The sequence below is a fragment of the Pungitius pungitius genome, chromosome 18 (assembly GCF_949316345.1).
Source record: "Pungitius pungitius chromosome 18, fPunPun2.1, whole genome shotgun sequence".
NCBI classification, from domain to species: Eukaryota; Metazoa; Chordata; class Actinopteri; order Perciformes; family Gasterosteidae; genus Pungitius; species Pungitius pungitius.
Genome location: NC_084917.1, coordinates 1,869,970 through 1,897,861, shown reverse-complemented (window position 1 = coordinate 1,897,861; position 27,892 = coordinate 1,869,970). Strand labels below are relative to the sequence as shown.

The 27,892-nt window shown below is 49.5% G+C and overlaps 3 protein-coding genes across 3 annotated transcripts; 2 read left to right on the top strand and 1 right to left on the bottom strand.

Moving 5' to 3' along the window:
* Positions 1–996: 996 nt before the first annotated feature.
* Positions 997–3,279, bottom strand: bhmt (betaine-homocysteine methyltransferase). Its single transcript, XM_062558897.1, has 8 exons — positions 3,182–3,279; positions 2,936–3,068; positions 2,723–2,835; positions 2,420–2,622; positions 2,158–2,297; positions 1,838–2,020; positions 1,528–1,756; positions 997–1,447 (listed from the first exon to the last, which is right to left on the bottom strand). The coding sequence occupies exons 1-8, from the start codon at positions 3,200–3,202 to the stop codon at positions 1,267–1,269; spliced, it is 1,203 nt and encodes a 400-aa protein (XP_062414881.1). The 5' UTR covers positions 3,203–3,279; the 3' UTR covers positions 997–1,266.
* A 1,466-nt stretch (positions 3,280–4,745) lies between these two features.
* dmgdh (dimethylglycine dehydrogenase) lies at positions 4,746–14,208 on the top strand. Its single transcript, XM_037485275.2, has 16 exons — positions 4,746–5,077; positions 5,264–5,432; positions 6,333–6,431; positions 6,513–6,677; positions 7,279–7,483; positions 9,434–9,682; positions 9,760–9,958; positions 10,038–10,207; positions 10,289–10,442; positions 10,661–10,826; positions 10,912–11,042; positions 12,083–12,300; positions 12,700–12,857; positions 13,114–13,173; positions 13,307–13,441; positions 13,533–14,208. The coding sequence occupies exons 1-16, from the start codon at positions 4,956–4,958 to the stop codon at positions 13,743–13,745; spliced, it is 2,613 nt and encodes an 870-aa protein (XP_037341172.2). The 5' UTR covers positions 4,746–4,955; the 3' UTR covers positions 13,746–14,208.
* A 197-nt stretch (positions 14,209–14,405) lies between these two features.
* On the top strand, positions 14,406–26,704 carry arsb (arylsulfatase B). The gene is made up of 8 exons (XM_037485276.2): positions 14,406–14,875; positions 15,403–15,589; positions 15,666–15,856; positions 16,091–16,298; positions 16,896–17,139; positions 17,825–17,895; positions 25,641–25,754; positions 25,835–26,704. The coding sequence occupies exons 1-8, from the start codon at positions 14,627–14,629 to the stop codon at positions 26,113–26,115; spliced, it is 1,545 nt and encodes a 514-aa protein (XP_037341173.2). The 5' UTR covers positions 14,406–14,626; the 3' UTR covers positions 26,116–26,704.
* Positions 26,705–27,892: the final 1,188 nt, after the last annotated feature.

Genomic DNA, 27,892 nt, shown 5'->3' with positions numbered 1-27,892 from the left:
GGTGATTCTTGATTGCGTTGGACCTTTTAGAGAAGAATACAGCCGGGAACCTGTTCCAGATCCTTGTGAAAAAGGGATTCAAACAGGTCAGGTCACCAGTTTCCAATCAGAAGCCTTTGCTACGAGGCGCTTAGAGCATTGGGCATTAACCCTGTAACGTGCAGGGGGCTCTGGAAAGACTTCACACGCTGCGTGCCAGGCCGGGGCAAGTCGCCTGTGTGTGTGCTTCCTCCCTTCCTTCCTGCCTTTCTTTCTTTCTCCCCACTTGTTTTCTCTCCAGGTGCCAACAAGGTGCTTGGTTTGCTGCCAATGCCCATAGTTTCATTCCGTTTAAACGAGATTATTGGCTGGGATACGAAGCTTTTTAGTTTGTGCTGATTTCTATTTGTTCGGACCCGACCGCATTAGGCTCATCGTCTCCCACGCTGTCTGAGGACCTTCTCCACTCTTTGGTTGTCGTCTTACCGTCTCACCTTTCAACCCCTCGACCGAGAAATCGGATGCAACAATGATTAAATGTCATTATGCAACACAGGATTTCACAACCGAATGCTGTTGCTTCCTGTGAAACTCTCGTTTGGAGGAATTGCAACAGCAGCAAAAATATGTTTAAAAAACTCTGCAAGTGGCTTTCAACTGTGACGTTCATCGAAGTAGACCAAGTCCACTTCCTCTTGGCCCACTAAAGTGCAGCTTGAGCTGGCACGTCACAATAGAGCCAGGTCTCCATAAGTTGCGTGCATGTAGAGTTAAAAGTACAATAAAGCACTGTCTCAAAATAGCTCAGTTCTTACTTTCCACAAATGAAGCTATAAAACAAGAACTTTGATGTCACAAAAAATACATTAAATTGCATTACTGTTTTACAGCTATCCAGTTAAAGAATAAAAGTAATAACTCACTAAAAGTTTAGTCTGCATCCTTGTTAATATTTTACAGGTTCCTTTTTGCAGAATTTGCAGAATAAGTGGAGTAAAAACAAAAAATAAAAGGACGTAGCTCATACAATTGGAAGTTTATTGCCACACATTTGGAGCGGTAAGGCATTGCTTTACGTGCATGAAGGCTCCTATTGTTGCTTGAGGCTGCAAAGCTTTAGCACATGATGCTAATCTGCCGCATACAGTAAAAATGGTCCTGTTATTTGTCCATTGTCTCATTGTCTTACTGTCCAATGTTATGCAACAACCGCCGTGTCAAATTCCTTGTACGTCTAACATGTTTTGGCAATTAATGTTCCTGATTCTTGACTCCAGCGACTCGTCTTCACTGGTTTTTGTTGGCCTTGTCAAAGAGAGCCTTCAGCTGGTCCTGAGAGGTGGCCTCCTTCTGCTGCATCAGGTCGGCGTGACCTTTGGTGACCCCCCAGCCGTCGGGCGTGGCCATGGAAGGGCAGAGGGGGCGGCCGGACGCGGGCTTCAGATTCTCCCAGTAGTCGCGGCGGGCCCTACAGACAGGAAAAGATTACACTCTGACCGAACCTATGAGAGAAAGCGCGAGGCGGGAGGAGGACGTCTCGGCCCGTACCTGGCTCTGACCCAAGGCTTCGTGTGCATCTCCAGGCCGGCGCCCCACGCGCCGTGCTTGTCGGAGGCGGCGGGCAGGCCGCCCCTCTGCGGGGCCAGCTCCTCGGCCAGGGCGCGGATGTGGTAGGGCTCGAACCCACAGCAGCCCCCGATGTAGCGGACGCCAGCTTGGTAGGCCTCGCGGGCGTACTTCTGCATGTCCCACCTGGTCAGGACCCGCGGCTCCAGACCTGTTCGGGGACACAGTCTTCATTAACGCTTGTTTCCACGGAGACGTGGCGAAGCAGCTCTTTTTGAGGGTCTACGCGTGCCGAAAGGGAACTCCGGCAGGTCGATGAAACCCTGGCAGTTGCAGTCGGGAGTGTGGTACGCCAGCGGCTGGCTCATGTAGTGAGCCTTCAGCTCGGCTCTCTCCACCGCCTCCTTCATCATCTTCACTGTCTTCACGCAGGTCTCCGGGTCAAAGTGGCAGTTGACGCCCACGATGTGAGCTCCTACGGGGGTAGGGGGGAGGGGGGGGGGGGGGGACATGCAAACGTTGGAGAAATCTGCCCATCTGCTGACCAGAGCTTGTGCGCTCCTGTCCGCCACAGTGTTCTCCTTCCACTAGGTGGCCTCAAAGTCTAAGCACCAGCTTTGACGAGTCGGACCGCACAGTCCCCGGGGCTGACTCCGTTCAGGTCCCCCTCGGGTCCGATGCACAGGGATGCGGCCACGGGCTTCCCGGTGCTCTTCAAAACCTGCACGGCCCACTCCGCCTCCTCCACCTCGCTCAAAGTACTGCGAGTACGAAACACACCGGCATGAAGGAAATGGCAATTCTGCAGTGTTTAAGTTGAAAAAAGCTAAGAATAAAATATCTCTTCTTAGTTTTCTGATTTCATTTTCCAGACATTTGCCATACCTCAGCAATCAAGAAGTCCACGTTCTTCTGGACGAAGACGTCGATCTGTTTCTTGAAGATGGCCTTCACGTCGCCCTCGCTCTTGCAGCTGAGGTAGGCCGGGGTCTGAGAGACTCCCCCCGCCACCAGAGCACCACCTTCGTCGGCCACCTCCCTGGCCAGGTCACAAGCTGCCTCGTTGATCTGCTGCCCCTGAAGATCGGAGAGAAAACCCCCAAAAACACTTGGACGCATCTCCTCGAGGTGAGGCCTCGGAGCAGCTGCGGCCCCACGGACCCCGACCACCACTCACAGTGAAGCGCTGAGTGTGGCCCCTGTTCTCCAGTTTGTCGTCGCTGGCGTAGAAAGTGAACGTCTGCATGACGTCGGAGCCCGCCCTCAGGAACTCTCGGTGCAGCTGCCGCACTGAAACGCCAACGGGGAGGGGGGGAGGGTGGGGGGGGCTCCGTTCAGCGCGGCTCGGCGCACACCAAGTGGAAAATGGGGCGATACGCGAAAGCAGTACCTGCTTCTGGGTGCTCGGCCGCGGCCTCCGGGGTCCACGGCCCCGCCTTCACGTAACCCCTCTTCTCCAGGGCGAAGACGAAGCCTCCGTCGCCGATGACGACCTCCCCCGCGTCCAGGCACGCCAAAATACCCTGCGAGGAAACAAGGCAGGGCAGGTGGCACAGAACTTTCCTTTTGCACCAAAGAGTCCAGTTGACAAAGTGTCAAGTTAAAATATAGACGTGATGCACATCTTTGTGCTCACCTTCTTTGCGCCTGGCGCCATGGTGATTTGCAGCAGTGCACCGGTCCCTCTCTTCTCAGCTGAAAGCCCCTCTGAGTCACGGATCGGGCTGCGAGCAAACATCACGCTGCATTTATAATCCGAGAAGGGCGCGGGGTCGGATGTCACTCGGTAGGAACCGCCTCTCTCTCGCACAGACCATATGTTTTTTTTTCCACTTTTGGCAAGTTTGTTGTAGTTGTTTAGGAGACTCGTCCTCTGCTGATATTTTGTGGAATCAATAAAAAAATGAAGATGTAATGATTTGGTACTTGGAACAAGGGGATTTTGCAAACATTCAGATAATTTGACTCATGGAAACCAAAGTATAGTTTGACAAAGGTGTTAAAGCACCAAGTAAGAGTAAGACGACCTGTTTGGTTTGTATGGTTTCTATCTAGTCCCCCTTGGCCTTAAAGTGTTTGCTACATGTGGTTACCTCACTCTGATTTTGAGCTTCTCTGTGCAGAACCATGTTTGTGCAGAGTTTGACACCAGAGGGCCGTTTTCCACGAGCTTCTCTTGTTTATTTGCAGCTCAGATGAGCGAGGTTCTGACTTCACAAACAGCTCGCAGATGTTCCTGTTGCAAAAGAGAAATAATAAACCGGGAGCCGACTCTGAAAATAGACTTTACACTGACTAGGTGTTGTGTTCAACTTGGGTATTGCCTTTGATGCATAGATTATGCATTATTCTTTCATGGGGGAAAAGGCTCAGGATGCTGCTGTCCCACCAGAGATAGCGACAGTATACACGCACTACAAGCTGTTGGGTAACTTGACGTCTGGTGCACTTTGCTTGCTAAACAATCGCCGGTCCTTTAACTACAAGTTTGCTTGTAAATCCACCCCGTGGTCACAATCACACGATTTCAGGTGGATTGGTAGATACATTTGCTTGTGCACAACAGTGTTTACTTAGCTGTGAAGATAAACTTCACCCGTTGCAGCTGTTCCACGGGGGATGGAGGAGTGTTGCAACAAACGGCTCAAGGACCACTCAAAGATCAATGTGTCCGTATGGATCCGTCCGATTCAATCCAATGGAGCAGACGCTTGTTTATATTTTCCTCAAGTTACATAACGCAAGCACACTGTAAAAAAAGATCCTATTTTTACGGAAAATAACTTTTAGAATTTTTACAGTAATTCTTCTGTAAATTTAAGAATTATGGCAATAATGACAAATTAAATGTTTTTCTCATTTTTTACAGAAGTAAAAATACTGTAATTATTATAGAGCATTTTACTGTTTTCTTAAATTACATTCAAATCATGTAAAATAACGGTCAAATGACTAAAACCGTAAAATTAAAGAAAAAAAAATGAATTAGAATAAAGTGCGAGAACCATAATTTTACAGGAATTTTCCATAACAATTTTACAGAGAAACACATTGTTTGGGAGCCGTTTTCCACAGAAATAAAATAGAAATATTCTTTGCCTAAAATAAAATAAAAAACATAACACCTGACTAAAAAAATGAGAAAGGAATACATTAAAACGTTCACATATTTTTGCATGTGTGTAACTTCTGTTTGTTTTCGGCACTGAGCGTTAACGCGCTGGAGGTGGAGGGCGGAGGTGAAGGGTGGATCTGGGTGAAGCTCCGTCCACACTCGTGGCCTCTGACCTGTGGGCGTGCCAGCACGGCTGTCAGTGCCAAAGAGGGCAGCGAGAGAGAGACAGAGGAGGGGGCGCTGGCTGTGCTCTAAGTTGCATGTGTAGTTTAAACAGGAAAATATTACCTCAGATATGTCGCGGGCCCTAAACCTGATCAAGAGCCGCGTGCGCAGAGATTTAGCCGCGTGTGGAGGAAGAGCTCGGGTTCCTTTGAGGGCCATCTGCTGCTCCTCGAGGAAACCCACACAGGAGAGGTGAGATCCTGCGGGCGCGTTCATGAATGCTCTGCATATATATTTTTAGCAGGAATGGACCTGCCGTGCGTAAAATGCGCGTAAAGCTGCATGAACGCATGTGTCCGCTCTGGTTGCAGGTGGGGTAAAGCAGGTGCGTGTTGTAAAGCTGCAATGGTTCACCTGTCACGTCTCTCTCGTTCGCAGCGATGCGTCCTCAGCTCTGCGAAAGAGGTGGAAGGACACCGCGGACACTGTCATCATAGGTGGGGGGTGTGTGGGGGTCAGCGTGGCCTATCACCTGGCCAAAGGTGGCGTAAAGGATGTGGTGCTCCTGGAGAAGTCGGATCTGACGGCTGGGTCCACCTGGCACGCTGTACGTGTATCCAAAAGGGACTGTTGACAAATTGTCACGCAACATATTTTGATGTATTTTCATTTTGGTTTTAAACCATTGTTGTCATTATTTTTCCTCAATTTATAATTTTTCCTTTGACAGAAAATCATCCAAAATCACCATCACAATTCCCTTACATTTAAAAGGGACTCTATCCTGTTTCTATTCATATAAAAACTGCCAACTCATTTGAAAATAATCTGTTTTTGGGATTAATAGTTTTGCCCATATAGATGAGCCCAAAATGACATCCTTTAAATGTTTAATTTCATAAATCAACTGACCATTGCAAAATCCTCCCAATTTAAACTACAACTATGGAAAGTTGGGTATAATCGTTACCCAAGTACGGAAAGCTCTCGACTCTTTCGGGGGAGACTTTTACAGACATTTCAAGGGGCAGCTGTTTAAAGTTTTCAAGGCGTCTGAGGCCTCGACCCACTTCCCTCCGCTCATTCACTTCACTGTGATGCTAATAATACACGGTTGACATATCAGACAGGGGAACATTCTCTTACTATGTTACTCTCTTCCCATCCCAGCTTGCATCTGTATGTTGGCAGGAAACTCCTTCAATGAACCTTGTAGCATCTTTAGGCTCACTGTTCAGGTTCACTCCCACAGCTCTCGTTAGCGTTGATAGCTCCTGGCGCTAGTTATGGCAAACAGGCTGTGAAAATAGTGAAGCATTTAGCTTCTAAAGAACCATGTATTTGTCTCAGGAGGTGGTGGAGACCAAAACCGAGGTAAAAGTAGAAGAATGTTGGACCGTGAATAATGATGTTGTTTTTTGTGCTGCTAAAATAGATGCTTCAATAAGCGCCTATTTCCAGCGGTGACTGCATGTATTTTCTTATCTTGTTTTTTTGTGTTTTTCAGGCTGGTTTGACAACATATTACCATCCCGGCATCAACCTCAAAAAAGTCCACTATGACAGCATTAAATTATACGAGAGGCTGGAGGCTGAAACGGGACAGGTGAGTTACCTCGCTCACTTTTCTATCTCCGATTCCTTGGGGTTCTTTATCGGAGTGCTCACCTCGTCTTTCCACCTGCAGGCGGTGGGCTTCCACCAGCCCGGCAGCGTCCGTATCGCCGCGACGCAGGCCCGAGTGGATGAGATGAAGTACCAGATGACCCGCACACACTGGAACGTGACCGAGCAGTACATCATCGGACCGGAGAAGGTCCACGAACTGTTCCCTCTCCTCAATATAGACAAGGTCCGTAGGACGATATGTTCGTCTATTTAACTGTATAGGGAAAGTTTATGGTCCCTTTCTTTTTTGGACCTTCCAGTTTTTCTCTTCCATCATCCTCAAGGGTCGAAAATGTCAACTTTGCACACACACAAACATCTTCGAATCAACAAATACTTGGCAGGTTGACATTAATTCTGCTACAAATTCTGATACCCAGAAAAGTCGCCACGTTCCTTTGTCTGGCCCCACCGTAAGAACACAACTTTGCGCATACAAATTGTCCGAACTGAATCTGAAAATTGGGATTAAATGTACCAGCACATTAGAGGCACGGATGCCCTTTCCATTTTGGAGCTTTGCATCATCTTCAGAAGGCCAACTTGTTACCTTCTCACAGACAAAAATATCTTTTAAACAATAATATAGGTTGATAGGAATTTTGCTACAAATATTCATGATCTCCAGATTTGTCTTGAACCACAGCAAGGACGAATGGACAAATGGAAAATAACTATTTTATTTATTTTTTAATTCATGCTGAAATTCAGCTCCACGATCAGTAGCTATTCACTATTGGGATTAACATTTGTAGTTTTCTGAAAGTTTCTCTTCTTCTTTGCAGGTGTTGGCAGGTCTGTACACCCCAGGAGACGGCCACATCGACCCCTACTCTCTGACTATGGCCCTGGCTGCCGGAGCTCGCATGTACGGCGCCCAAATCTACAACCCGGCCCCCGTCAGCGGCCTCCACCCGACCGCCGACGGAAAGTGGGACGTCCAGACTCCTCACGGGACCATCCGCGCCAACCGCATCGTCAACGCAACGGGTACGTACCCTTTGCCCTCCGGTCATAGAGGACTATGGGGGCGAGCGGTTCTGCTTTGGTCTTTGGTGCAAAATCAGGCCTCAAAAGTATTTTGTAGCATCAAAGTTTGCTTTAGTTATAACATATAATTGTCTATATTCACTGCACCCGAGCCCAGTGCTCTTGGGATTAAGACCCAGTCGCTGCTGTGTGTTATCTGTGCACACTGTACAGCGGGGAGACCTTTGCCCACACGGACCACTCAGCTCAGAGCAATTTAAACGTTGGCTTGAACTGGGTCGCACCAGTTCTGGGGGGATTTTGTTGGCGAGAACTCCTTTCATCCCTGGTACTGTTGTTTGTTTACCCGGCAACTTTCAGGAATTTGCTTAAGTGTGTCGTCCTCAATAGAAGAGATTGTGTAACATGTATAAATAAATGTATGTTGTAGAGGCCCTTTGCCTCGCACATTGAGTTCCTCTTGGTTGGGGTTTCGTGTGGATTGTTTTTGACGCGTGACAAAGTTCATGAGTCAACCATAGTCTTTTTGCTGTCCTTTATTTTGTTCTTCTTTGTATATACATACCATTCCCAATCGTTCACGTTTACCTTTACGTTTCACGCTTCACGTTTACCTTTACGCTTGACGCTTCACGTTTCACGTTTCACGGTCGAAAAACTATTTCCCTTCCAACACCCAACACCTGTGCCCAGTAACCCTTCTGATTATATAGCCATTGCGGCCTAACTGAAACGCCTCCTCTCACCTCCCTAGGGGGTGGGGCTAACAGACAAACAATAACAAAAATGGCTCTTACATATGTGTATATATACGTCATGCATATTTGCATGGTGTCCTCTTCTCTAAGGTAGCAGCCATCTTAGAAATCTTTGAAAAGCCAATCTTTGAAATAGTATCTGCAGTTTATCTCTTGATACTGTTAAAGTGAATCACGGATCAGAATGTGGATATGCATTTGTGGTAAAAAATATTTTAAAAAGCTTAATGTTCTAGAATAGTCCCCGATAAAAGAACCTCATACAAAACCCCAAAACCACTCACACAAAGGCTGGTTGTGTTGCACTGCGACCGACAGCCAATCCAAGCGGGCACGCGGGTCACATTTCATCCAATCAGGAAGCAGCAGCACTTGCACACCTCCCGCGAGAATGTTTGTTTACCTCTTTTTTAAAACTTTTTCTTTGTTTATTTGCATGCAGGGGGTGAAATGTAAGACTAGGATCACACGTGGGCATTTATTACTTTTAGCAGTGTATACCAATTGTCGTTATTGAGAGAACGTTTGGTTTTTAAAGGCATTGTGATCGTGGTATCGTTTAAAACCCACTTCCCACAAAATGCTGTTTTGCTGAGCTTGCATTACAGCAAAGTTTCCCTCTGCTCTTTCTTACATACTTTTTCTCATATTCTTCACTGCCTCCCTCACAAATCCTTGTGCAGCACCACTTTTTATGTCCAGCCTGCATTTTATTTTTCCCAAATTCTGTTCACTGGGGAGCCAGTGAATAGGCCTTGTGTGCCGGCGTCTGGTAAACACGCTCCTCTGCAGCCCGGGCTCTTGCGTAACCTTTCTGGGGACCTTATCTGGCCGTTGTGTGCATGCACCACCCAACCCCGTCCCATGTGAAAGACTCCACAGGTGGTGCACGGCAGAATTTAGAGACATCATTTTGCAGATTTCCGGTTTAGGCGATGCTGGTTATGTCAGAAAGCACTTTGGCACATCTTACTTTCTTAGCCAGTGAATATATATATCATCAAAGTATGTTGCGCAGTTTTTCTAAAAAGTAGCGGGGCGTAGGAGTAACACGAGGAATATGAAAGTCGAACCAGCAGCTACTCCGTGTAGCTTTGAATAAAGACTGTTTGAGCAAACAGCCAGTTTGTCCGTTAACCTGCAGCCTACAAAGCAGAGCTGACTTAACCATCACTATTTTTCTTTTTTCAAGGTTTCTGGGCCCGGGAGGTTGGCAAGATGATCGGATTCGACCACGCCACCATCCCGGTGCACCACCAGTACGTAGTGACGGCGACGGTACCGCAGGTGAAGGCTCTGAAGAAGGAGCTGCCCGTCATCCGGGACCTGGAAGGCTCCTACTACCTGCGCCAGGAACGAGACGGCCTGCTGTTCGGCCCGTATGAAAAGATGGAGAAGATGGTGCTGCAGGACTCCTGGGTCAGAGACGGAGTGCCCCCAGGTGCGTCCGCCATTCACACAGATTCCTCTTTTGTTTTATTAATTTATTTCAGCTGACTCCCTGTGTGGCCGCTGCAGGTTTCGGTAAGGAGCTGTTTGAGTCGGACCTCGACAGGATAATGGAGCACGTCGAGATGGCCATGGAGATGGTCCCTGTGCTGAAGGAGGCCGATATCATCAACATTGTGTCGGGACCCATCACGTACACCCCTGACCTGCTGCCCATGGTCGGACCGCACCAAGGAGTACGCAACTACTGGACTGCCATTGGCTTTGGGTGAGTGTTGGGGATGGGGACCGGCGAGCAGATGAAGGCTGACTAACTAATGCTCAAAGATCCGGACCGTTATTCTAAGGTACGGAGTCATCCACGCTGGCGGGATCGGTAAGTTCCTGAGCGACTGGATCAGGAACGGGGAGCCTCCGTACGACCTGATCGAGTGCGATCCCAACCGCTACGGAAAATGGTCGGACGTGTCTTTCCTGTGCGCCAAAGCCAGAGAATCGTACGGCTTCAACAATGTGGGTAAGAAGGAGACGGCTCGCACATCCGTCGTACGAAACCGCCCCTTTTCCCTGTGAGCCCTCATTCTGACCGTCTCGCCAGTCGGATACCCAAAGGAGGAGCGGTTCGCCGGTCGGCCGACCCGCCGACAGAGCGGCGTCTACGAGCTGCTGAAGGGCAAGGCTTCCATGGGCTTTCACGCCGGCTGGGAACAACCGCACTGGTTCTACAAACCAGGAGATGACATCGGATACAAGTAAGGCATCCGGATCGGTAGACGTTCAAACACACAGTTGTTCCCATGCATAGATCCCTCCCAATTCTTTCGGGGTCTAGTGAACACATGATTGCTGTTTATTGGCTGAACAGTGGAATACTAAAAGGCGGAATTAAGATGGTGAACATTATACCTGCTAAACATATGTTCCTTCATAATACGTCCACAGAGACATAAAGAGATGTTTTTATGCTCAGGCCCAGTTTCCGACGCACCAACTGGTTCGGACCGGTTGGCCGGGAGTGCAAGCTGGTGATGGAGAAGGTGGGCGTGATCGACCTGACGCCTTTCGCCAAGTTCATCGTGAAGGGGAAGGACTCGCTAAGGCTGCTGGACCGCCTGTTCGCCAACAACATGCCGAAGGTGGAGCAGCGCTTCACCAACACCCGCCTGAACGGTGTGAAGGGCCCGTCGCCTCTCTCTGACTCATTAACCTTTGTGTCGTCAGGTGGGACTCACCAATGTCAGTCACATGCTGACACCCACCGGGAAAGTCTTTGCGGAGGTCACCATCACCCAGCTGGCACCAGGAGAGTTCCTGCTCATCACGGGCTCGGGGTCAGAGGGACATGACCTCAGGTGAAACTGTCCCCCATCTCGCTTCCAACCGCAGCTAACTTGGTCTAAAAGATTTGCTTCCTTTAAATTGCCTAAATAATGAGCAACCTCACGCTCTGAGAAGCAAAGCTGCTGCACAAGTGAATCACACTGCATTCTCTCTACTGACCAGCGGAGGGGGGGGCGACTCTTCTGGTCACAAAAAGAAGTCTGAGGAAAAGGCAACTTCTCCGTTGATTTATTTAATATTAGAGTCAATGTTCTCAAACTATAGTTGCAAGCCTTCTTCAATAAAGCATGATGTTCCTTTAATAAATACCTATGAGCATCGGCCACCGTTGCCATGGAGAAAACAGTCAGAGTCGTGGGAAATTCAAAACGCCCTCGTTGTGACAGTTGTCATGTACACAAGTTTGTGTTATGTTTTACAAGACCCAGATACTTTCTTGCTGAAGGTGCTCAAACTCTTCTGCTGTTTGTACAATAAAAGAAGCATGTACTTCTGCTACCAGGTACAGGGCAGTGCATTTTCACTCAAGGAAAAACAGTCATTTATATAGTTCAGTAATACCTTCTTGGTGTTTTACACGGCAGAAACCTAAAACCCGCTGGCAGCTGTCAACACAACTCCCCTCCATTTCCTCCAATCAGAAGGCACTGCATTGAAATTCTCTCTCTGACCAAGCACACAGTTCATGTTGAGTGGCGACCTCTTCTGGGGAAGACCACAGATGAAGAGTCGGTATGAGGTCACATCTCCTCACATGTGGCTGAGATGTGACAATATGTGGCAGGCCAGGATGGTCAAACCTCTCTTCTTAACTGTGGTCAGAAAACTCATGGGGGACATTGTTGTTTGGGTCTCCATGGCCAACGGGATACGTCTGTTGCTCTTGAGGAACTGCAGCCTTTGTTTTTGCACACGCTGCAGCTTCCACTGTGCATTCAGTAGTCAAAATCGGTCGACGGCGCCGGCTGGAAGGTCTAAAACACCGGCGTTTATGACACAGGGGTAGGGATGCAAAGTGGTCCCGCTGAAAGTTGTCTCCGTGCCGCTTCAGGTGGATCGAGGCGGAGGCTGCAGACGGAGGGTACGACGTGGACATCAGCAACGTGACGGAAGACGTGGGCGTGTTGGGCATCGCGGGGCCAAACTCCCGCAAAGTTCTTCAGAAGCTGACAAACGAGGATTTGAGCGACGCCGGGTTCAAGTTCCTCCACTGCAAGTCCATCCAGTTGGCCGGCGTCCCCGTCCGGGCCATCAGGATCTCCTACACCGGTACGGCGCACTTTGTGAAGTCACTTCCTGTTTGCCTTAGAAGGAATTGTACATGTTTTTTATAAGATTAGTGTGCAATTGTCTTTAAAAAGTTAACACTGAATGAAATATATTACACTAGACTAAAATGGGTTAACTATCCCTATCTATGTAGATAATATATATATATAATTATAGATATGTGTGTGTGTGTATATGTATGGCAACCTAATACAGCCACCTTAAGCTCCAAAAGTGATGTAAAAATTAAATTATTTTAAAACCATACAGAATAAGGAAATCAAGAAGAAAATAAAAATGCTTTAATAGTTTAATAATTGATTTTTCCAGAGCTGCTTTTGTATTTTGGACTCGTCATTATTCTTAATTGTGTGTGTGTGTGTGTGTGTGTGTGTGTAGGTGAGCTGGGCTGGGAGCTGTACATCGAGCAGAAGAACATGGCGACAGTGTACAAGGCGATGATGGAAGCAGGAGAAGACGAGGGTATCGACAATTTTGGGACGTACGCCATGTCCTCCCTCAGACTGGAAAAGGGCTTCAGAGGCTGGGGTGCAGAGGTACACACACACACACACACACACACACAGACACACACACAAACAGGATATAAAGTAAGAGAATGTCACAACTCTTCTAATTGGACAAACCAAATGTTACATGTTTATCGGTGAACTTAAGAGGTGCACACTGGTTAACTTTAAAAGGGCTATGCTAGCTGTTTCTGCCCGTTTCAAGTCTTGATGCTAAGCTAGGCCTTGCTATTCCTTTTAAGTAGCAAAGATTATGACTTTTCACTTGCACCGATCTTTACAGATGAACTGCGACACGAACCCTCTGGAGGCTGGATTGGATTATTTCATCAAATTGAACAAGGTGACCATCCATCTCATTTGTAAATGTGTATTTCTTAACATAAATGCCCTGTTTTTGGATCCCGGTCTGCACGATGTTATCTCCCGTTGAACCAGGAGTACATTTTTAACGACACCGTTTTCCCGTCCTCCAGCCTGCCAACTTCATCGGCAAAGCCGCCCTTCAGGAGATCAAAGCCAAGGGCCTGAAGAGGAAGCTCTGCTACATCACGCTGGACACGGACGACATCGACCCCGAAGGCAACGAGACCGTCTGGCACGACGGCAAGGTCAGCGGCGGCGAAGCTCCACCGGGTTTAGGCGCTCGTGGGTAATCTTTGTATTCATTTCTCAACCTCCGTGGCCCCTCCTTCCCGCCAGGTGGTCGGCAACACGACGTCCGGAGCCTACAGCTACAGCAGCCAGCAGAGCCTGGCGTTCGCCTACCTGCCTCCGGAGCTGTGCTCGGTGGGCCAGAAGGTGGAGGTGGAGCTGCTGGGCAGGAAGTACCGCGCCATGGTGATCCAGGAGCCCCTGGTCCTCACGGAACCCACGCGGACCCGGCTGCAGAAGAAAGCAAAGGGGAAAGCGTGAGCTGTCCTCGGTGGGTCTCTCAGCAGCCGATGAAGATCAACGAGAGTCTTATATCCGTGTTCTGGACTGTTTGTGTCGAGAAAAAAAAAAAAGCTCTTCCTGTTTTGTTTCTCCACGAGAGGGAGGTTGGAAGCTGATGGAGATGGTGTGCTTCATCAATGTGTTTTTTAGCATTAGGGAAACAAAAATGTCTTAAGTGCTGGATGAATAATTTGTTAAATTGATGTAAATGTTTACACTTTGTGAATGATGCTAGATTCAGTATTTGAAGAAAAAAGATCCAGCTGTGTTTTTAGTAGAAGGTTATAAATGTGACAAAGTAAACAAGAAAACCAAAAGAAACAGGCGGCTCACCAACTTGTACAAAGATCGTTTTATAAATCTGTTCTTTTTTATTTTACCAATATGTAATTGAATGGGTGTTTATTAATACCTTGATAATTAAATCAAATCCATCACGGTATTTGTGTGTTTTAAATTCCCTTTTTCTGACTTCTTCATTTATTTTTTTAGGGTTTGAGTTTTGTAAACAACTCAATATCTTTATTTTAGAGAGATTACTTACCAATATACACTTATATTAATACATTATCAACATTTAGTTAACGTTACATTAATCAACAGACCGCCACTCCACGCGATGCGAAGCCTGTTTATCTTTACCCGCGCGGGCTTCCGTACATCCACGTGATTGGTTGTTTTCTTTTCCAATGATCTCATTGGCTCCCTTGGCCGAGGTACATTTTCTAAGCGACATCCTGTCACAACAGTTTCCTTCTGTTATAACGACGAAGGGACCACTTCTCTAACAAAAAGCCTCCCCGCGTTCACCTCGCTCGTCGTTTTGTTTCACGGACGAAACTGACGTCGAGGAGGCAGCGATGGACCTTTCTCTTCTTTTCGCGGCTCTGCTGCTCGTGAGTTTCCGCTCAGCTTCGGCGGCCGCGCGCCCGCACGTCGTCTTCATCTTGGCGGACGACTTCGGCTGGAACGACGTCGGGTACCACGGCTCGGAGATCCGCACCCCGAACCTGGACCGGCTCTCCGCGGCGGGAGTCCGCCTGGAGAACTACTACGTCCAGCCGCTGTGCACGCCCTCCAGGAGCCAGCTGATGACCGGCAGGTACCAGGTGAGCCAATGACGGGCAGGTACCAGGTGAGCCAATGACGGGCAGGTACCAGGTGAGCCAATGACAGGCAGGTACCAGGTGAGCCAATGACGGGCAGGTACCAGGTGAGCCAATGACGGGCAGGTACCAGGTGAGCCAATGACGGGCAGGTACCAGGTGAGCCAATGACGGGCAGGTACCAGGTGAGGGGTATAGTACTTTCTAAATCTGTAGAGAAGTCAAAACTTCAATATTTCCCTCTATATAGAGAAGTATGAAGTTGTGTAAAATACTAAAGTACAAGTACCCTAATTTGTTTTAATTTGGCAACTAGAGTAAATGTATTTATGTACAGTATTTGATTTACTAGATCCTATTTAAGGAGCCTCTTCTGCATCACCATCACATTAAGAAGAACTCTCCAGAATCTAATCTAATATCAGCTTTGGTGGAAAAGAGAACAAAAAGACAAAAGTCATTATTTTGAAACTTCCTGCTGAAGCGGCTGCTTCCCTTTTTTACCCGAGGCCTATATTCCTCTTCCTCAGATCCACATGGGCATGCAGCATCAGATCATCTGGCCCTGTCAGCCCCACTGCGTGCCTCTGGACGAGAAGCTGCTGCCTCAGCTGATGAAGGAGGCCGGGTACGCCACGCACATGGTGGGCAAGTGGCACCTGGGGATGTACAAGGAGGCCTGCCTGCCGACGCGCCGCGGCTTCGACACGTACTTCGGTACGTTCCCGGCCTTCGATGCCACGTTTAATTGCTGATCGCACTTTTAACATTTGGGGGCGAACGCGTGCCGCAGGCTACCTGCTGGGCAGCGAGGACTACTTCAGCCACGTCCGCTGCAGCCGCATCGACGCCCGGAACCTCACCCGCTGCGCGTTGGACCTGCGGGACGGAGAGGAGGTCGCCGCCGGATACGGAGGAGTTTACTCCACCGAGGCGTTCGGCCGGAGGGCCACCGACATCATCGAGAAACACAACCCCGACGAGGTGACGCACACCAGCACACGCACACGTATGGGCTTCTAATAAAGATGACCACCTGGAAAGAGGACCCAGAGCACTTCTTTCAGTTTTACTTTCCATAATTGCACATCTCACTGATAAGACACCTGTTCTTTTAGGTAAGCGGTACGACCTCCAATGGAGTGTTTGTGATGCATTTAACCGCAGTAACAGCCGCTAAGGTGGTCCTCACACATGCGCGTTCCCTCCGTGTCGCAGCCGCTCTTCCTCTACGTGGCGCTGCAAGCCGTCCACGAGCCGCTGCAGGTGCCCGATCGCTACCTGGCCCCCTACAGCTTCATCGAGGACCTCCATCGCCGGCGGTACGCCGGCATGGCGTCGGCCATGGACGAGGCGGTGGGGAACATCACTCTGGCTCTGCGGCGGCGAGGGCTTTGGGACGACACCGTCCTGGTGTTCTCGACGGGTACATTTTTTATACTTATGTTCACTTCAACCATGAAGGAACAAGTTTTATTTACACATAAATCATCGCCCGTTTTATATCTGTGATTGCAAAGAGCAATGACACCTCTGCGCTTTAAAGCCACTCCCCCGAGTTGAGAGGAGTTCAGGGGACGGGTGTATTGAGATAAAGCATCAGAGGGATTGATTATGCATTTTATTAGACAAGAGGGAGGCCCGTGAAAGCATGCGAGATGTTTGCAGCATTCCTCAGGCTGGGATCTCAGAGGGACACGCTGGTAATGCACCAGGTGTCCTCCAGGGGGCAGTGGTGCGTCGCGGTTGCCCTGTTCGGGATCTCTTGTCAGGCCAGATGTGGAGATTCACAGACAGAAGTGTCCCTGACGGGGCGCTTTGATTGGCTTCATACACACATTTGTCGTTACAACGACCTTCTTCATAGAGAAGAAGCATTTATTTTTTATTTTTAATGGTAATTAGAAGACGGGAACAATGCCGTGAATTACTTTATTTTCATAAAACTTTCTACCCCAAAATACAAAATGTTTGTTTTCACTTTTGCATTCACTGATTTCCCAATCCCCCCCCCCCCCCCCAGATAACGGCGGTCAGACGCTGGGGGGCGGCAGCAACTGGCCCCTGCGCGGGAGGAAGTGGTCGCTGTGGGAGGGAGGGATCCGGGGGGTCGGGTTCGTCGCCGGCCCGCTGCTGAAGCGACCCGGGACCGTCTGCCGGGAGCTGGTCCACGTCTCCGACTGGCTGCCGACCCTCGTGGGCCTGGCGGGGGGGGGCACCAACGGCACCAAGCCGCTGGACGGATTCGACGTGTGGCGCGCGATCAGGTGAGCGGCGCGGACCGTCCTTCCGATGGAGACGCCATCCGTCATCCTCACACACACACACACACACACATCTGCAAACCTTCCCCTCCGACTGGATGAGGGGTCGGTGGTTTCCGTGGCAACAGAACTGTTATGCCGATACGTTCAATTATCTCTCGGATAGCACTTTTCCACGCGCGGCTCGTCACGCAATGTATTTGTAAACTAAATGGAGGTGAAATTGAGGGCTGCAGGCTCGGCCCGGACCGCTAACTACCACTCGCGGCCTCCGCGCGACGCCATTGGCCGACGCGCGTCAGCTGACCCGCCGGCCGCGGCTGCCCCGCCGTGCGAGCCGTGCGAGCCGGGAGCCAGTTTGTTTGTCTCCGTAGTTTCATTCAGTTGTTCTTCTTTTTTATTGGCTCGCCTGTTAAAAGGGAAAAAAACAAACATTGGAGTCTACAAAAAAAGTAGCAAAAGAAGCATCAGAAAGAAGAGTTGTTGTAGTTGTGTTGTAGTTGTGTTATCAGACACTGCGGTCGGGGAGAGCTGTGTATCCTCTGCGGTGCAGTGCGGTCGAAGCACATGAACAACGGCCAGCTGGTTTACATTCACAGATCCCTGAGGATTTCACAGTGCACGAGTCAGTGTGTGTGTGTGTGTGCGCGAGTTGTGTACCCATATGTTGTGTCTTCTCATCCTACAGCGAAGGCTTCGCCTCACCCAGACTGGAGCTGCTGCACAACATCGACCCGCTGTACGTGGACGTGGCTCAATGTAAGTCCCCCCCGTGAATCAGAACACACGAAACACATGCCGGAAGCCCTTGAGCCTCACTGGGAGAGCGAGCACTGGTCACCAGTCCCTCACCAGTCCCTCACCAGTAGGTCACCAGTAGGTCACGGGCTCGACAAATATAGACAAGCGTTCGCTCCCTAAGGCAATTTGCTTAATTGTTGGTTTCCAAACTGGTCTCTGGATTTGTTGAACCATTTCTCATGTGCGAGTGACAGGAATATGACACACGGCGTGTTGAGGAGGAGGAAACCTGCTCCTCCTCCTCTTCCTCCTCCTCCTCTTCCTCTCTCTGCTCACGACGTCTACCACTGCGCGCCCCTTCGTCCCTTTTAAGTTGGTGGATCCGATTAAGCGGAGCCACCTCGTGATTGTTGTGAGGGTTTGAAATGTGTTTGAGAGGATTCAGAGTTTAGGGGGGGGGGGGGGGGAGTCTTTCTCTTTTTAGCATTATTACCTGTCTCTAATTCAAATGAAACCTCCTCCTCCTCCTCCTCCTCCTCCTGTGTACACGTGTCAATGGGCTTTCTTCTCCTCACATTTCATTCACGTCATCAGCGATTACTCAACCTGATAACATTTTATTTGTTGTTCTGTTTCCATCCGGGGAGCCGGAACAAAAAGGTGGAAAGTGTCAACAGAGTGGAAATCTGTGTGTGTGTGTGTGTGTGTGTGTGTGTGTGTGTGTGTGCGCTTACAGTTCAAACTGTGATTGTAGGGAGGTTTCCAGGAAGTGGCTCATGTGACGGCCTTTGGTGGGTGTTGGGGGGGGGGGGGGGCAGCAGACGGGTCTCCTTCTTGTCTAAACCACTCTATAGTAGGTGGCCACTGTTTGTGACTCTTTGGTTACACGTTCTGAAGCAGCAGCAGAGGAGGAGGAGGACGTTTCTCTGAAATGGTTCACAGATGTGCCGTAATGGCTCTTCATGAGGACAGACGCTCACCGTCGCCTTCGTCTGGGGAAAGTGCTTTTCTTCGAGCAATGCAGGTGTGGTTAGAAGTCTCATTACGGATGATCCGTACCGTATGTGGCACTGCTGGGTCACCCCGTCCAGACCTGGATCCGCGGATGAAGTCCACAGATCTGGTTTCTGTTTCAGCTTCAAACGGCGTTCTAATGTAGCTTAAGCGCAAGTTCAGTCAGGAAGACAACCAGTCTGACTCTGTTCGCCTCCTTTGCAATTACTCTATCAGCTGATTGGAGGCGGGCACATTTTAGTAACCAATCAGATTCTACACACGGTTTCCTTAAGCCAATCACGTTGTCGTTGTCAATCTTTAAAAGTGTTCTCCTCTCTGTTGGCTGTCAGCTGTCATTTCAGCGTGTAGCTGAAGCGAGGCGAAGCGAAGCAAAGCAAAGCAAAGCAAAGCGTTCAATTAGCGGTCCGGCAACACAGTATTGCGGTAAACTCCAAACTCCGATTGGACGATGATCGATTGTGGAGAAACTAAATCAATAATCTGAGCCGTCGTGCAGCCCGCCGAGGTACCGGCGTAGTAGCACTCGCCTACGAGGCGCAGCAGGAAGCAGTCATGCTAAACGTAAGAGCGCGGTACCAAGCCTCCTCTGCCCAGGTGTGAGTGGGTAAGGCTCACAGCTGGCAGACGGGCGGAGTGAATCGGAAACAGACCATTATGTTTTTATGTAACGTCATTCACCATAAGATATAATCCAAGGCACAATAAATGCATTCAGCAGAGGGTACAGAACAAGAAGCAAGAGAGTACAAATAAGTAAGAAGCCAAACTACAAGTGTTTTATTAAAAGCCAGGGCATAAACAGTCTGGTTGTTGTTAAGGGGTTACGTTAGATCTCTCTGAGGGAGCGACAAGCACCCGCTACGCGGGCTAACCGGGAGAGCGCTACGCCCCGGACGGGCTCTCCAGCTACTGCGGGACATCGAGGACGGGAATCTCCTTCATCTCCAACGCCTGGGAAACACGCAGCATTCCGTCCAGCAAGCAGCATAGAAGCCTCTCAAAAGGCTAACACGCAGTAAGGCAAGTCGACGCTCCCCATCCACGTTAAACTGCTAACGTAACGACACGCTCAGCTGAAGCTCCGCGATGCAAAGCTATACCCCGGTTAGCATTTATCCGGCCGTCCTCTATGTGATGCTAGCGCAGCGTCTGGTTAAATAAAGTACCGCTCCACGGTGGAGCACGTAGCTCTGGCGTTGTTTGTTGCGGTGTATTGTAATGTATACCCTGAGGGGGAGCATGAGCTAGACTCTCACAGAGCTGGGTAGCGATCTCAGCGCGAACTACGGGAGTAATCGTTCTGCCACCAGTAAAGCCAGTAAAGCTTTCAAAGTCCTCAGGCCCACTCCACCGCATTGACTACAAGGAAGGGATCCTCTACACGACCATAGCAGAATAACGGCTTCACCTGGACTATTCTATAGGCTATGATGTAGATAATGTATATGTCGTGAACGCAAAACAAGGACCAGACTTGAGACTTTAATCAAAGCAATATGACAATGTTTATTTGTGACAGGAGTATTCAGTCCTGCAGTCATACGTGCACGGACCTGTTTCAATCTGTCTAGCAACAGCAATGAAAGGGCGCTTAATTCAAAGTGCGCTCGGAATATAAAGTCTTTAAGAGCATTCTTGATTGGTTCACTTTATGACCTTCGGAGAGCCCCATTGGAGCACAGGGATGTCCATCCCTTCAGGCTCTCGGATCATCACGTCTCCTGTTGTTCATGAGTTCACTGCATACTTGAGACAGTTTGTGTGTGTGAGACATGTTAGTCTCAATATTCTGTTTTATCTACATTTGACCCTGGGAGTGCGTGCAGTTCTTTAGCAACAGGTTCACTCCATTTTAAGGCTGTTTTGCGTGTGAGCCATGGTCACCCCGTCCCATGTATGGACGTGACCCTGAGAGTGTGTGCAGCCTTTTTATCAACATGTTTGTGTGCTCCGGGTCATACACAGCCTCCACTCGTTATTAGTATTCAATTATTGTTCAAGTGTAATTGCAGTCTAGCGTGAGCATGCATGATTATATTTAATCCTCAACATATAGCATAAATAAATACACTACAGGACCACTAGCAATAGAATAGAATTGAATAAAATAAATAATGGTATGTCTGTATGCAGGTACATGGGTTTCGAGGCTTTCAAGCAAAAGAAGTTAATAACAACTTGGACAGGAAGCTTTCAAGGAACTCTACTTTCTCGACAGTCAACTGCGCTCTCTAGCCGTGCGGCATTGGGTTACCCAGCTCCGATGGCCTGTCAGCGACGCGTCAACCACCTGCTTTGGACATGGAACAGTCATTGCGGCAGCAAGGTATCTTTGGGTATGAGGTCCTAAAGCCTAGTTTATGGTCCTGCTTTTCAGAGAAACGCAGGGGCGTGCTTGGTTCCACCCTCTTGCGACCAATGTTCTTGCGGGATGCGATTGGTTGGCTAACATCCTTTCCATCCATCCTTTTCGCATAATACCGGCATTTTAAAGGATGCTAAGCGATTAATCAGATTGAATAGCTTCTGTCGGAAGTAATGTGGAAATAGGACCACTTATTCAACCAGTCATTGGCAAACTACAAGGACACCCATAGGGACTCTAATTCATGGCGGGAGATCTCTGCAAACGTCGGGTGGCTGGTTAAGGGGTCCGATAGTTCTGCAGGAGAACACGGGACAAATATGTCCGCGAACAGCGGAAACAAATGAACAAACGGCTTTCACACACCAGACGTCGTTCTCTGGATCGTCTTCAACAAGGGACGTTGCTCCACTGTGCTGGCAGTGAAGTTCTTTGAAGCACGTGCAGGCCCCTTTTAGGAACACTAATTGGGACGAGTCATCGACACAAGTGCGCGTAAGATGGAGCTGCATTGCAGCACCATGCAAGCTAAACTACACTCGCAGCATGTTGACGAGAGATTGCGTTAGAGTGAGAGGCTCTTTTGCCATATGCTTCATCTCAGGCGGACCTGCGTTTCCGTTCTGCTAGCAGGACATGGCGTCTTTGCAAACTGAATCTGGCAACAGGATCGGTACGGACAGAGCGTGGATGGCAGGGGTTTCATATGATTAGGGTAACCGCCACAACAGCGGTTCTGATCAGCAACTTGAGACAATGCAGGCCATCGTTTTTTGGGGAGGTTCAGTCAGAGCCACAGCTGGCTAGACCATGGCCTCCTTTCTTCAGATGATTGCATTTAGTGTGACAATAGAGTGCAGCATTAATATCAACTAAGGTTAAAATTCTTTTCTTAGCTGGCTGAAATATTAGATGGTCCACTTAAGGAAGTTAGTATCTACAGTACGCAAGGCATTCGTTTAGGGGCAGCTACGTCAAACTATAAACAAAGGTATCTCCTCTTCATCCCTGCCACTAATGGGACGTTGAACTGCGGCAACCCCTACAGTCACAAACATCGAGGATGGTAAGTTGGGTTCAGGAAAGCTCTTTTCGTTGGGTGGTTGCCGATGTAGCAGTATTCCTCATGCAGGGTGCTGCAGCACTAAATGGTTCCCACAATACAGGCAGGGGATCTTCTCTCGTGTCCCTAGAAGTCCTTGCACGCCCGAGGGTTAGACTCGGTAATCTGGCTCAACTTGACAAGTTTGCAGTTCTAGGAAGTAGCAACTGCACTAGCACGTCGAATGGCAGCTGCTATCTGCTTTAGCTACTGTTAAGCATTTTAAACCCCCCCTATCTTCGCAGGTTGCGCACCGGCACTGGAGGTAGATCTAACCTGCGTTTTCTGAGCGCTCACCCCGGGAACGAGTCACTGGCAGGTTGCGAAATGTCGCTGCAATTTCCCGTCTCCAGACTTCCTATCGCCGCCCATGCGGCTCCGGACCTGGCCCATGCTCAAAGCTCCACTAGAGGCTGTCCTACACACGCTCAATACAGATAAGGGCTAGAGCTGCAGCAGCTACCCAAGTGAGTGACAAGCTCACCGCTGACAGGGCGGTGGTCGGCGGCGGCGGCTGCTGCGACGTTCCTCCAGCCTGACCATAACACGGTACTTGCAAGATCCCTGAAGCGGTAAAAGAACAGGCAATCATGCATATAACTGGTGGTGGTGGTGTATTCCCTTGGCAATGTGGGGAGGTCACTTCAGCGTCCCCTTACAGTGGACCGCCGTGGTTCCTTAGTGTCCCTTGGAAGAGAGGCCGTAGGGTCCCATCAGGAGGTCATCATGCAAAGTTTGTGGGCCATGTGTGTAAGACCCACCATATGCCATGATTCAAGTGAGGGCCGTATGTGTAAGTCCCAGCAAGATGTCATCTTTACTATGGAGGGGGCCGGCTGTGTAAGACCCAGCAGATGACATCAGTCAAGTGAGGGCCGTATGTGTAAGTCCCAGCAAGATGTCATCTTACTATGGCGGGGGCCGAATGTGTAAGACCCATCAGGTGACATCATTCTAATGAGGGCCGTATGTGTAAGTCCCAGCAAGATGTCATCGTTGCCATGTTGAGGGCCGAAGGTGTAAGTCCCAGCAAGATGACATCATCCTAAGTTTGTGGGCCGAGTGCGTAAGTCCCAGCAAGGCAACACAAGTTTCAAGGTCTGGGGCCGATTTCGTAAGACCCATCCAGGTAACCTTCTTTCTAAGTCTCAGTCTGGTAAACCCGGTGGGCGATCGGCAGTCCATTGCGACGTCCTATTCTGGGCTTTGACTCACCAGATCTCTTACCTCTGTTTTGACATCAACCCATGCAAGTTTAACTTCAGTCATGACTAACTTTTGGCGTTTGCTTAGGAATTTCACTACGGCAGTGGGTAAGGTATTTATTTATTTACTTATTCGTAGAAAATAAATGTCTTTTGGGGATTGGGCTTATTGGACCTCACTATCCCTGCCTTCGGGGATAGTACTTCGTGATGGAGTCCAATCGCCAAAGACCTTGCACAATTCATATTTTATGCTTGTGGAATAAATTATTGTATTACTATTAAACGAGTCTCTCCTGATTGAAATGTAGCTTAAGCGCAAGTTCAGTCAGGAAGACAACCAGTCTGACTCTGTTCGCCTCCTTTGCAATTACTCTATCAGCTGATTGGAGGCGGGCACATTTTAGTAACCAATCAGATTCTACACACGGTTTCCTTAAGCCAATCACGTTGTCGTTGTCAATCTTTAAAAGTGTTCTCCTCTCTGTTGGCTGTCAGCTGTCATTTCAGCGTGTAGCTGAAGCGACCCTCCTCCACCCCAGTCACCTCCAGTTGGCATCAGCGTTGTTCCTGGTTCGTCATCAGGTTGCTGCTATTGTTTACACCACCTCCACCAGTGTCTGGACTCCAGGGGGATTGGGCTTATTGGACCTCACTATCCCTGCCTTCGGGGATAGTACTTCGTGATGGAGTCCAATCGCCAAAGACCTTGCACAATTCATATTTTATGCTTGTGGAATAAATTATTGTATTACTATTAAACGAGTCTCTCCTGATTGAAATGGAGTTAGTCACAGCGTAACCACAACATCGACCCATTCTTTCTTTGTAGGTTACGTATTTACATACTCCGTCTGTCGCTCCGTTTTGGTCTCCACCGATAAACCTCTGGGCCTCTAAAGGCTCCGGTGTCGCCCGGCGCCGTCGGGCTGAGACGAGGTCGACGGCAGCTGTGAGACCGAAACATTCTTTGTGGGCCGTAAAAAAAAAAAAAAAACCAAACAATGAGCTGAAAAGGGGCTAAAACGCTCCGAAAAAAGAAAGGATCATCAAACTTTTTTTTTTTTTTTTTTTTACAACAGGCGACACATCGTGCGTCCAATCCTTCATCTCGAAGGGGAAAACAGAACCTCAAAGCTCCTGGGAAAACACGCCGTTAAACAAATCTGTTTATTTATAGTCCCATCCCTGATTTATCTGATTTTCTGCTTTAGCGGCTTAAAGCCGAGCTCCTCGAGGTTCACGGTCCTCACCCTCCGACTTAAATCATCCGCAAGCGCTTTACAAGTTGACTCTGAGTCTTCATCATCCGCGAGGTCAGCTCCTCCTCCGGGCCGAGGTTCCTCTGAGACCTCCACCCTTCTCCCCCCCCCCCCTTTCAGCTCATGAATGGGCTTTGTCCCCTTTTCACCTACTTCCTCCTTTCATGCCTCCTGATGCTCGTGCACAGAGGGGTCCCTGAAACCCCGGACTTAGGCCTGAGACTTAAATCAACCCCCAAATGTCCCCTCTTCGTTTGCCATGTGGGCAACAAAGATGCAGAAATCCCAGTCAGAGCAAAACACGCTGAGATTGGAATCCCTTTTTTAATTCTGTGGTCACGTCGCTGGTTGAAGGTGAAGAGTGAAGGTTAAAGGTGAAGGTTGAAGGTTGAAGACAACGAAGATAAACCGTTGAATTCCTCCTGGTGAGATGAAGCCCGCCCAGCTGCAGGAACGGCGAGCCGCTCCGTTGTGCTTGGCCGCGGCGGCGAGGAGGCCGGTGCTGAGTCGACCCACATCGCCGCCGTGCTGGTCGGATTCCTGCAGAAAAATCAATTTCGATTTCTGTTCCGAAAGGAAAGCGATTGTGTCGACGCGGTAAATTCCTGCTTTTAAGAGCACAGAGAGCGCTTCGTCGTTTATTTTCACACCTTCACTTGATTCCCAGGTATGCGCCGCCGCTCGGTGCCAGTCTTCCACCTGGTGCGGTTTTAATATCCTCCCCATCAGCGCTTTCTGGTTCTTGCGCACGTTTTTTTGTGCGACCCGCCCCCCCCCAACCTCCTGATCAGCTGTCTCCCCCCCCCCTGCAGGTCCCGGCACCGGGCGACGGGTAGCTTTGACCGAGGGGTTCGGCTCCGGCTTCAACGTGTCCGTCCACGCCGCCATCCGATCCTCCAACTGGAAGCTGCTGACGGGCTACCCGGGTCGGTGCCTTTTCCCCTCCGTCATCCGGGGTGAACCTGTTCAAATGTGCTCTCCATCACGCCCTCCTTTGTCCATCCAGGTTGTCCCGTTTGGTTCCCGCGGCCGGGCCACAACGGCTCGGGGCCCGGGTCGGACCCCCTCCCCGGGCCCGGGTCGGACCCGCTGAAGCCGGTGATGCTGTACGACGTGGAGAAGGACCCCGAGGAGAGGAACGAGCTGTCCGCCGCCTTCCCCGCCGTGGTGGAGTACCTGCTCCGCCGGCTCCAGAAGCACCAGAGCGCCGCCTCGCCCGTCGACTTCCCCGCCGACGACCCCCGCTGTGACCCGGGCCCCGCGGGGGCCTGGGGCCCCTGGGCCTGAGCGCCGGAATGAAACACAGCAGCATCTCGTCCGTGGGAGAAGAACCGGGACGTTTATTCTCCTCTCGGCTTAAAGGCAGAAAATCGATGGTTCCGGTTTTTGATGAATTTTCACACGAGACCAAACCGATCCGGATGCTCTCGTTATTATTGATCGAATAAGATGCCTACGAAGGTTTTAGTTACAGCTCTCAGGGACCCCCCCCCCCCCCCCCGCTGCTTCAGGTATTTGGTCTGTCCTTCCTGTAGGAGACCAACGTGCTTTTAAACATTTCACCAGACAGACTGTGGAGTCTCTGCAAAGCGAGGCACTAACTAGCTAACTAGTGTGTGTGTGTGTGTGTGTGTGTGTGTGTGTGTGTGTGTGTGTGTGTGTGTGTGTGTGACCAAGCAGCTCCTCATATGTTGTAAATATGTCAATGTGTCGCTGCCCCTAAACACACATTATCCTTGCGTTAAAACGTGTTGCTTTAAATGAAGCGAGCTGTATTTTTCTATTCCCGTGTGCCGACGCGTCGAAGCTCAAGGAGTGAAACCCGACGCTCATTTTGCTCTGAAAACAATAAAGAGGTTTGTGAAACCGACCGAAATTGCTTCTGACCCCGCTGAAGTGCTTCCTCCCCCCCCCCCCAAGGTTCAGAGGCGCGTCGATACGTCTTCAGCGTCGCTGCCGACCAGAAAACAAACGCACAACAAACAAAGTCGGATACTTTTAAAAAGGTAAAGTTTGCTTATTTGAAGTTTAAGCGGGAGAAACCAATTTCCTTAATGCATCCAGCCTCTTTGACCTTTTTGCCCTGCGGGTGTTTGACCCCCTTTGCCGGCAGCAGGAAATGCTCCCTGCAGAGTGCTCGGGGGGGGGGGGGGGGGGGCGTGTCCTAACGCGGGCTGTGACCCTTCACCTGGCATGGGAGTTGATTGGCAGCCGAGCGAGGCCAACGACAATGCTGCGTGGAGTTTGAGGAGGAGATTGATGCCAAGTTTCGCACCGCTCCTTTATGCTAAGCTACTTTAGGTGGTTTGGTGGTTTGGTTTTTCCAGCTGTGACGAAGCTGTGTGGGTGATGTCCCTGAAAGATATGACAATGTTTTTAATGTGAGACACCCAAGTGAGGTGGGACTGGAATGCCAAACCAGATTGTGCCTGTGTGCTGCCTGTGAAAACAGATTAAAATCCCACTGACCGGCGCAGGCAGGAATGTGTTGAACCTTGAGCCTCCGACGTCACACCTAACAACAAAGGACAGAGGGACGCAGACAGCCGGCGTCCCTCGGTGGTGGAGGACGCATCGTTGGCCTCGGAGGTTTGTGTCTGCAGCAGAAGGCGCTGCTCGTTGCACTTGTTGATCACTTTGAGGAGTAATGACAGACGGATTCACGCAAACCAATGAAAAACACGTAAAGAAACACAGGGTATGTCTGCGTAACAATGCGGATTTTCTCTGTTTTTTCCTATATTGAATATTTAAGTCACAAAAAGGGAGAGTTGGTCTGATCGTTATGTCTTTTTACAATTACTTCTTGTGGTAAGAAGGAGACAAAGCAGCTAAATGGGCTTTGGGCTAAATGCTAACACAATTAGCGTGTTAGCATGGAAGGATTTGCTAGTTAGCACTCAACAACAGCTGATGTAAATGTTATTACATTAAGGATAAGAGGACACCATAGATGGTGCTGTAGTACTTTATCATTTTAAAGACATAGACGTAACCTTTAACCTTGTTATTCTTTTTTTCTTTCTTTCTTACAGCACATATACAGCACCAATGAGTGATGGAT

What these genes read in the sequence shown, in the direction of transcription:
- bhmt (XM_062558897.1), bottom strand. Translation starts at nt 3,202, where the DNA reads ATGGCGCCAGGCGCAAAGAAG. An exon ending in GGCCGAGCACCCAGAAGCAG is followed by an intron (nt 2,836 to 2,935) that starts GTACTGCTTTCG and finishes TTGGCGTTTCAG; the next exon opens with TGCGGCAGCTGCACCGAGAG. An exon ending in GGTCCGACTCGTCAAAGCTG is followed by an intron (nt 2,021 to 2,157) that starts GTGCTTAGACTT and finishes CTACCCCCGTAG; the next exon opens with GAGCTCACATCGTGGGCGTC.
- dmgdh (XM_037485275.2), top strand. Translation starts at nt 4,956, where the DNA reads ATGTCGCGGGCCCTAAACCTGATCAAGAGCCGCGTGCGCAGAGATTTA. An exon ending in AGGAAACCCACACAGGAGAG is followed by an intron (nt 5,078 to 5,263) that starts GTGAGATCCTGC and finishes TCTCGTTCGCAG; the next exon opens with CGATGCGTCCTCAGCTCTGC. An exon ending in CAGAGACGGAGTGCCCCCAG is followed by an intron (nt 9,683 to 9,759) that starts GTGCGTCCGCCA and finishes TGGCCGCTGCAG; the next exon opens with GTTTCGGTAAGGAGCTGTTT.
- arsb (XM_037485276.2), top strand. Translation starts at nt 14,627, where the DNA reads ATGGACCTTTCTCTTCTTTTCGCGGCTCTGCTGCTCGTGAGTTTCCGC. An exon ending in TGATGACCGGCAGGTACCAG is followed by an intron (nt 14,876 to 15,402) that starts GTGAGCCAATGA and finishes CCTCTTCCTCAG; the next exon opens with ATCCACATGGGCATGCAGCA. An exon ending in GTACGTGGACGTGGCTCAAT is followed by an intron (nt 17,896 to 25,640) that starts GTAAGTCCCCCC and finishes CCCCCCCTGCAG; the next exon opens with GTCCCGGCACCGGGCGACGG.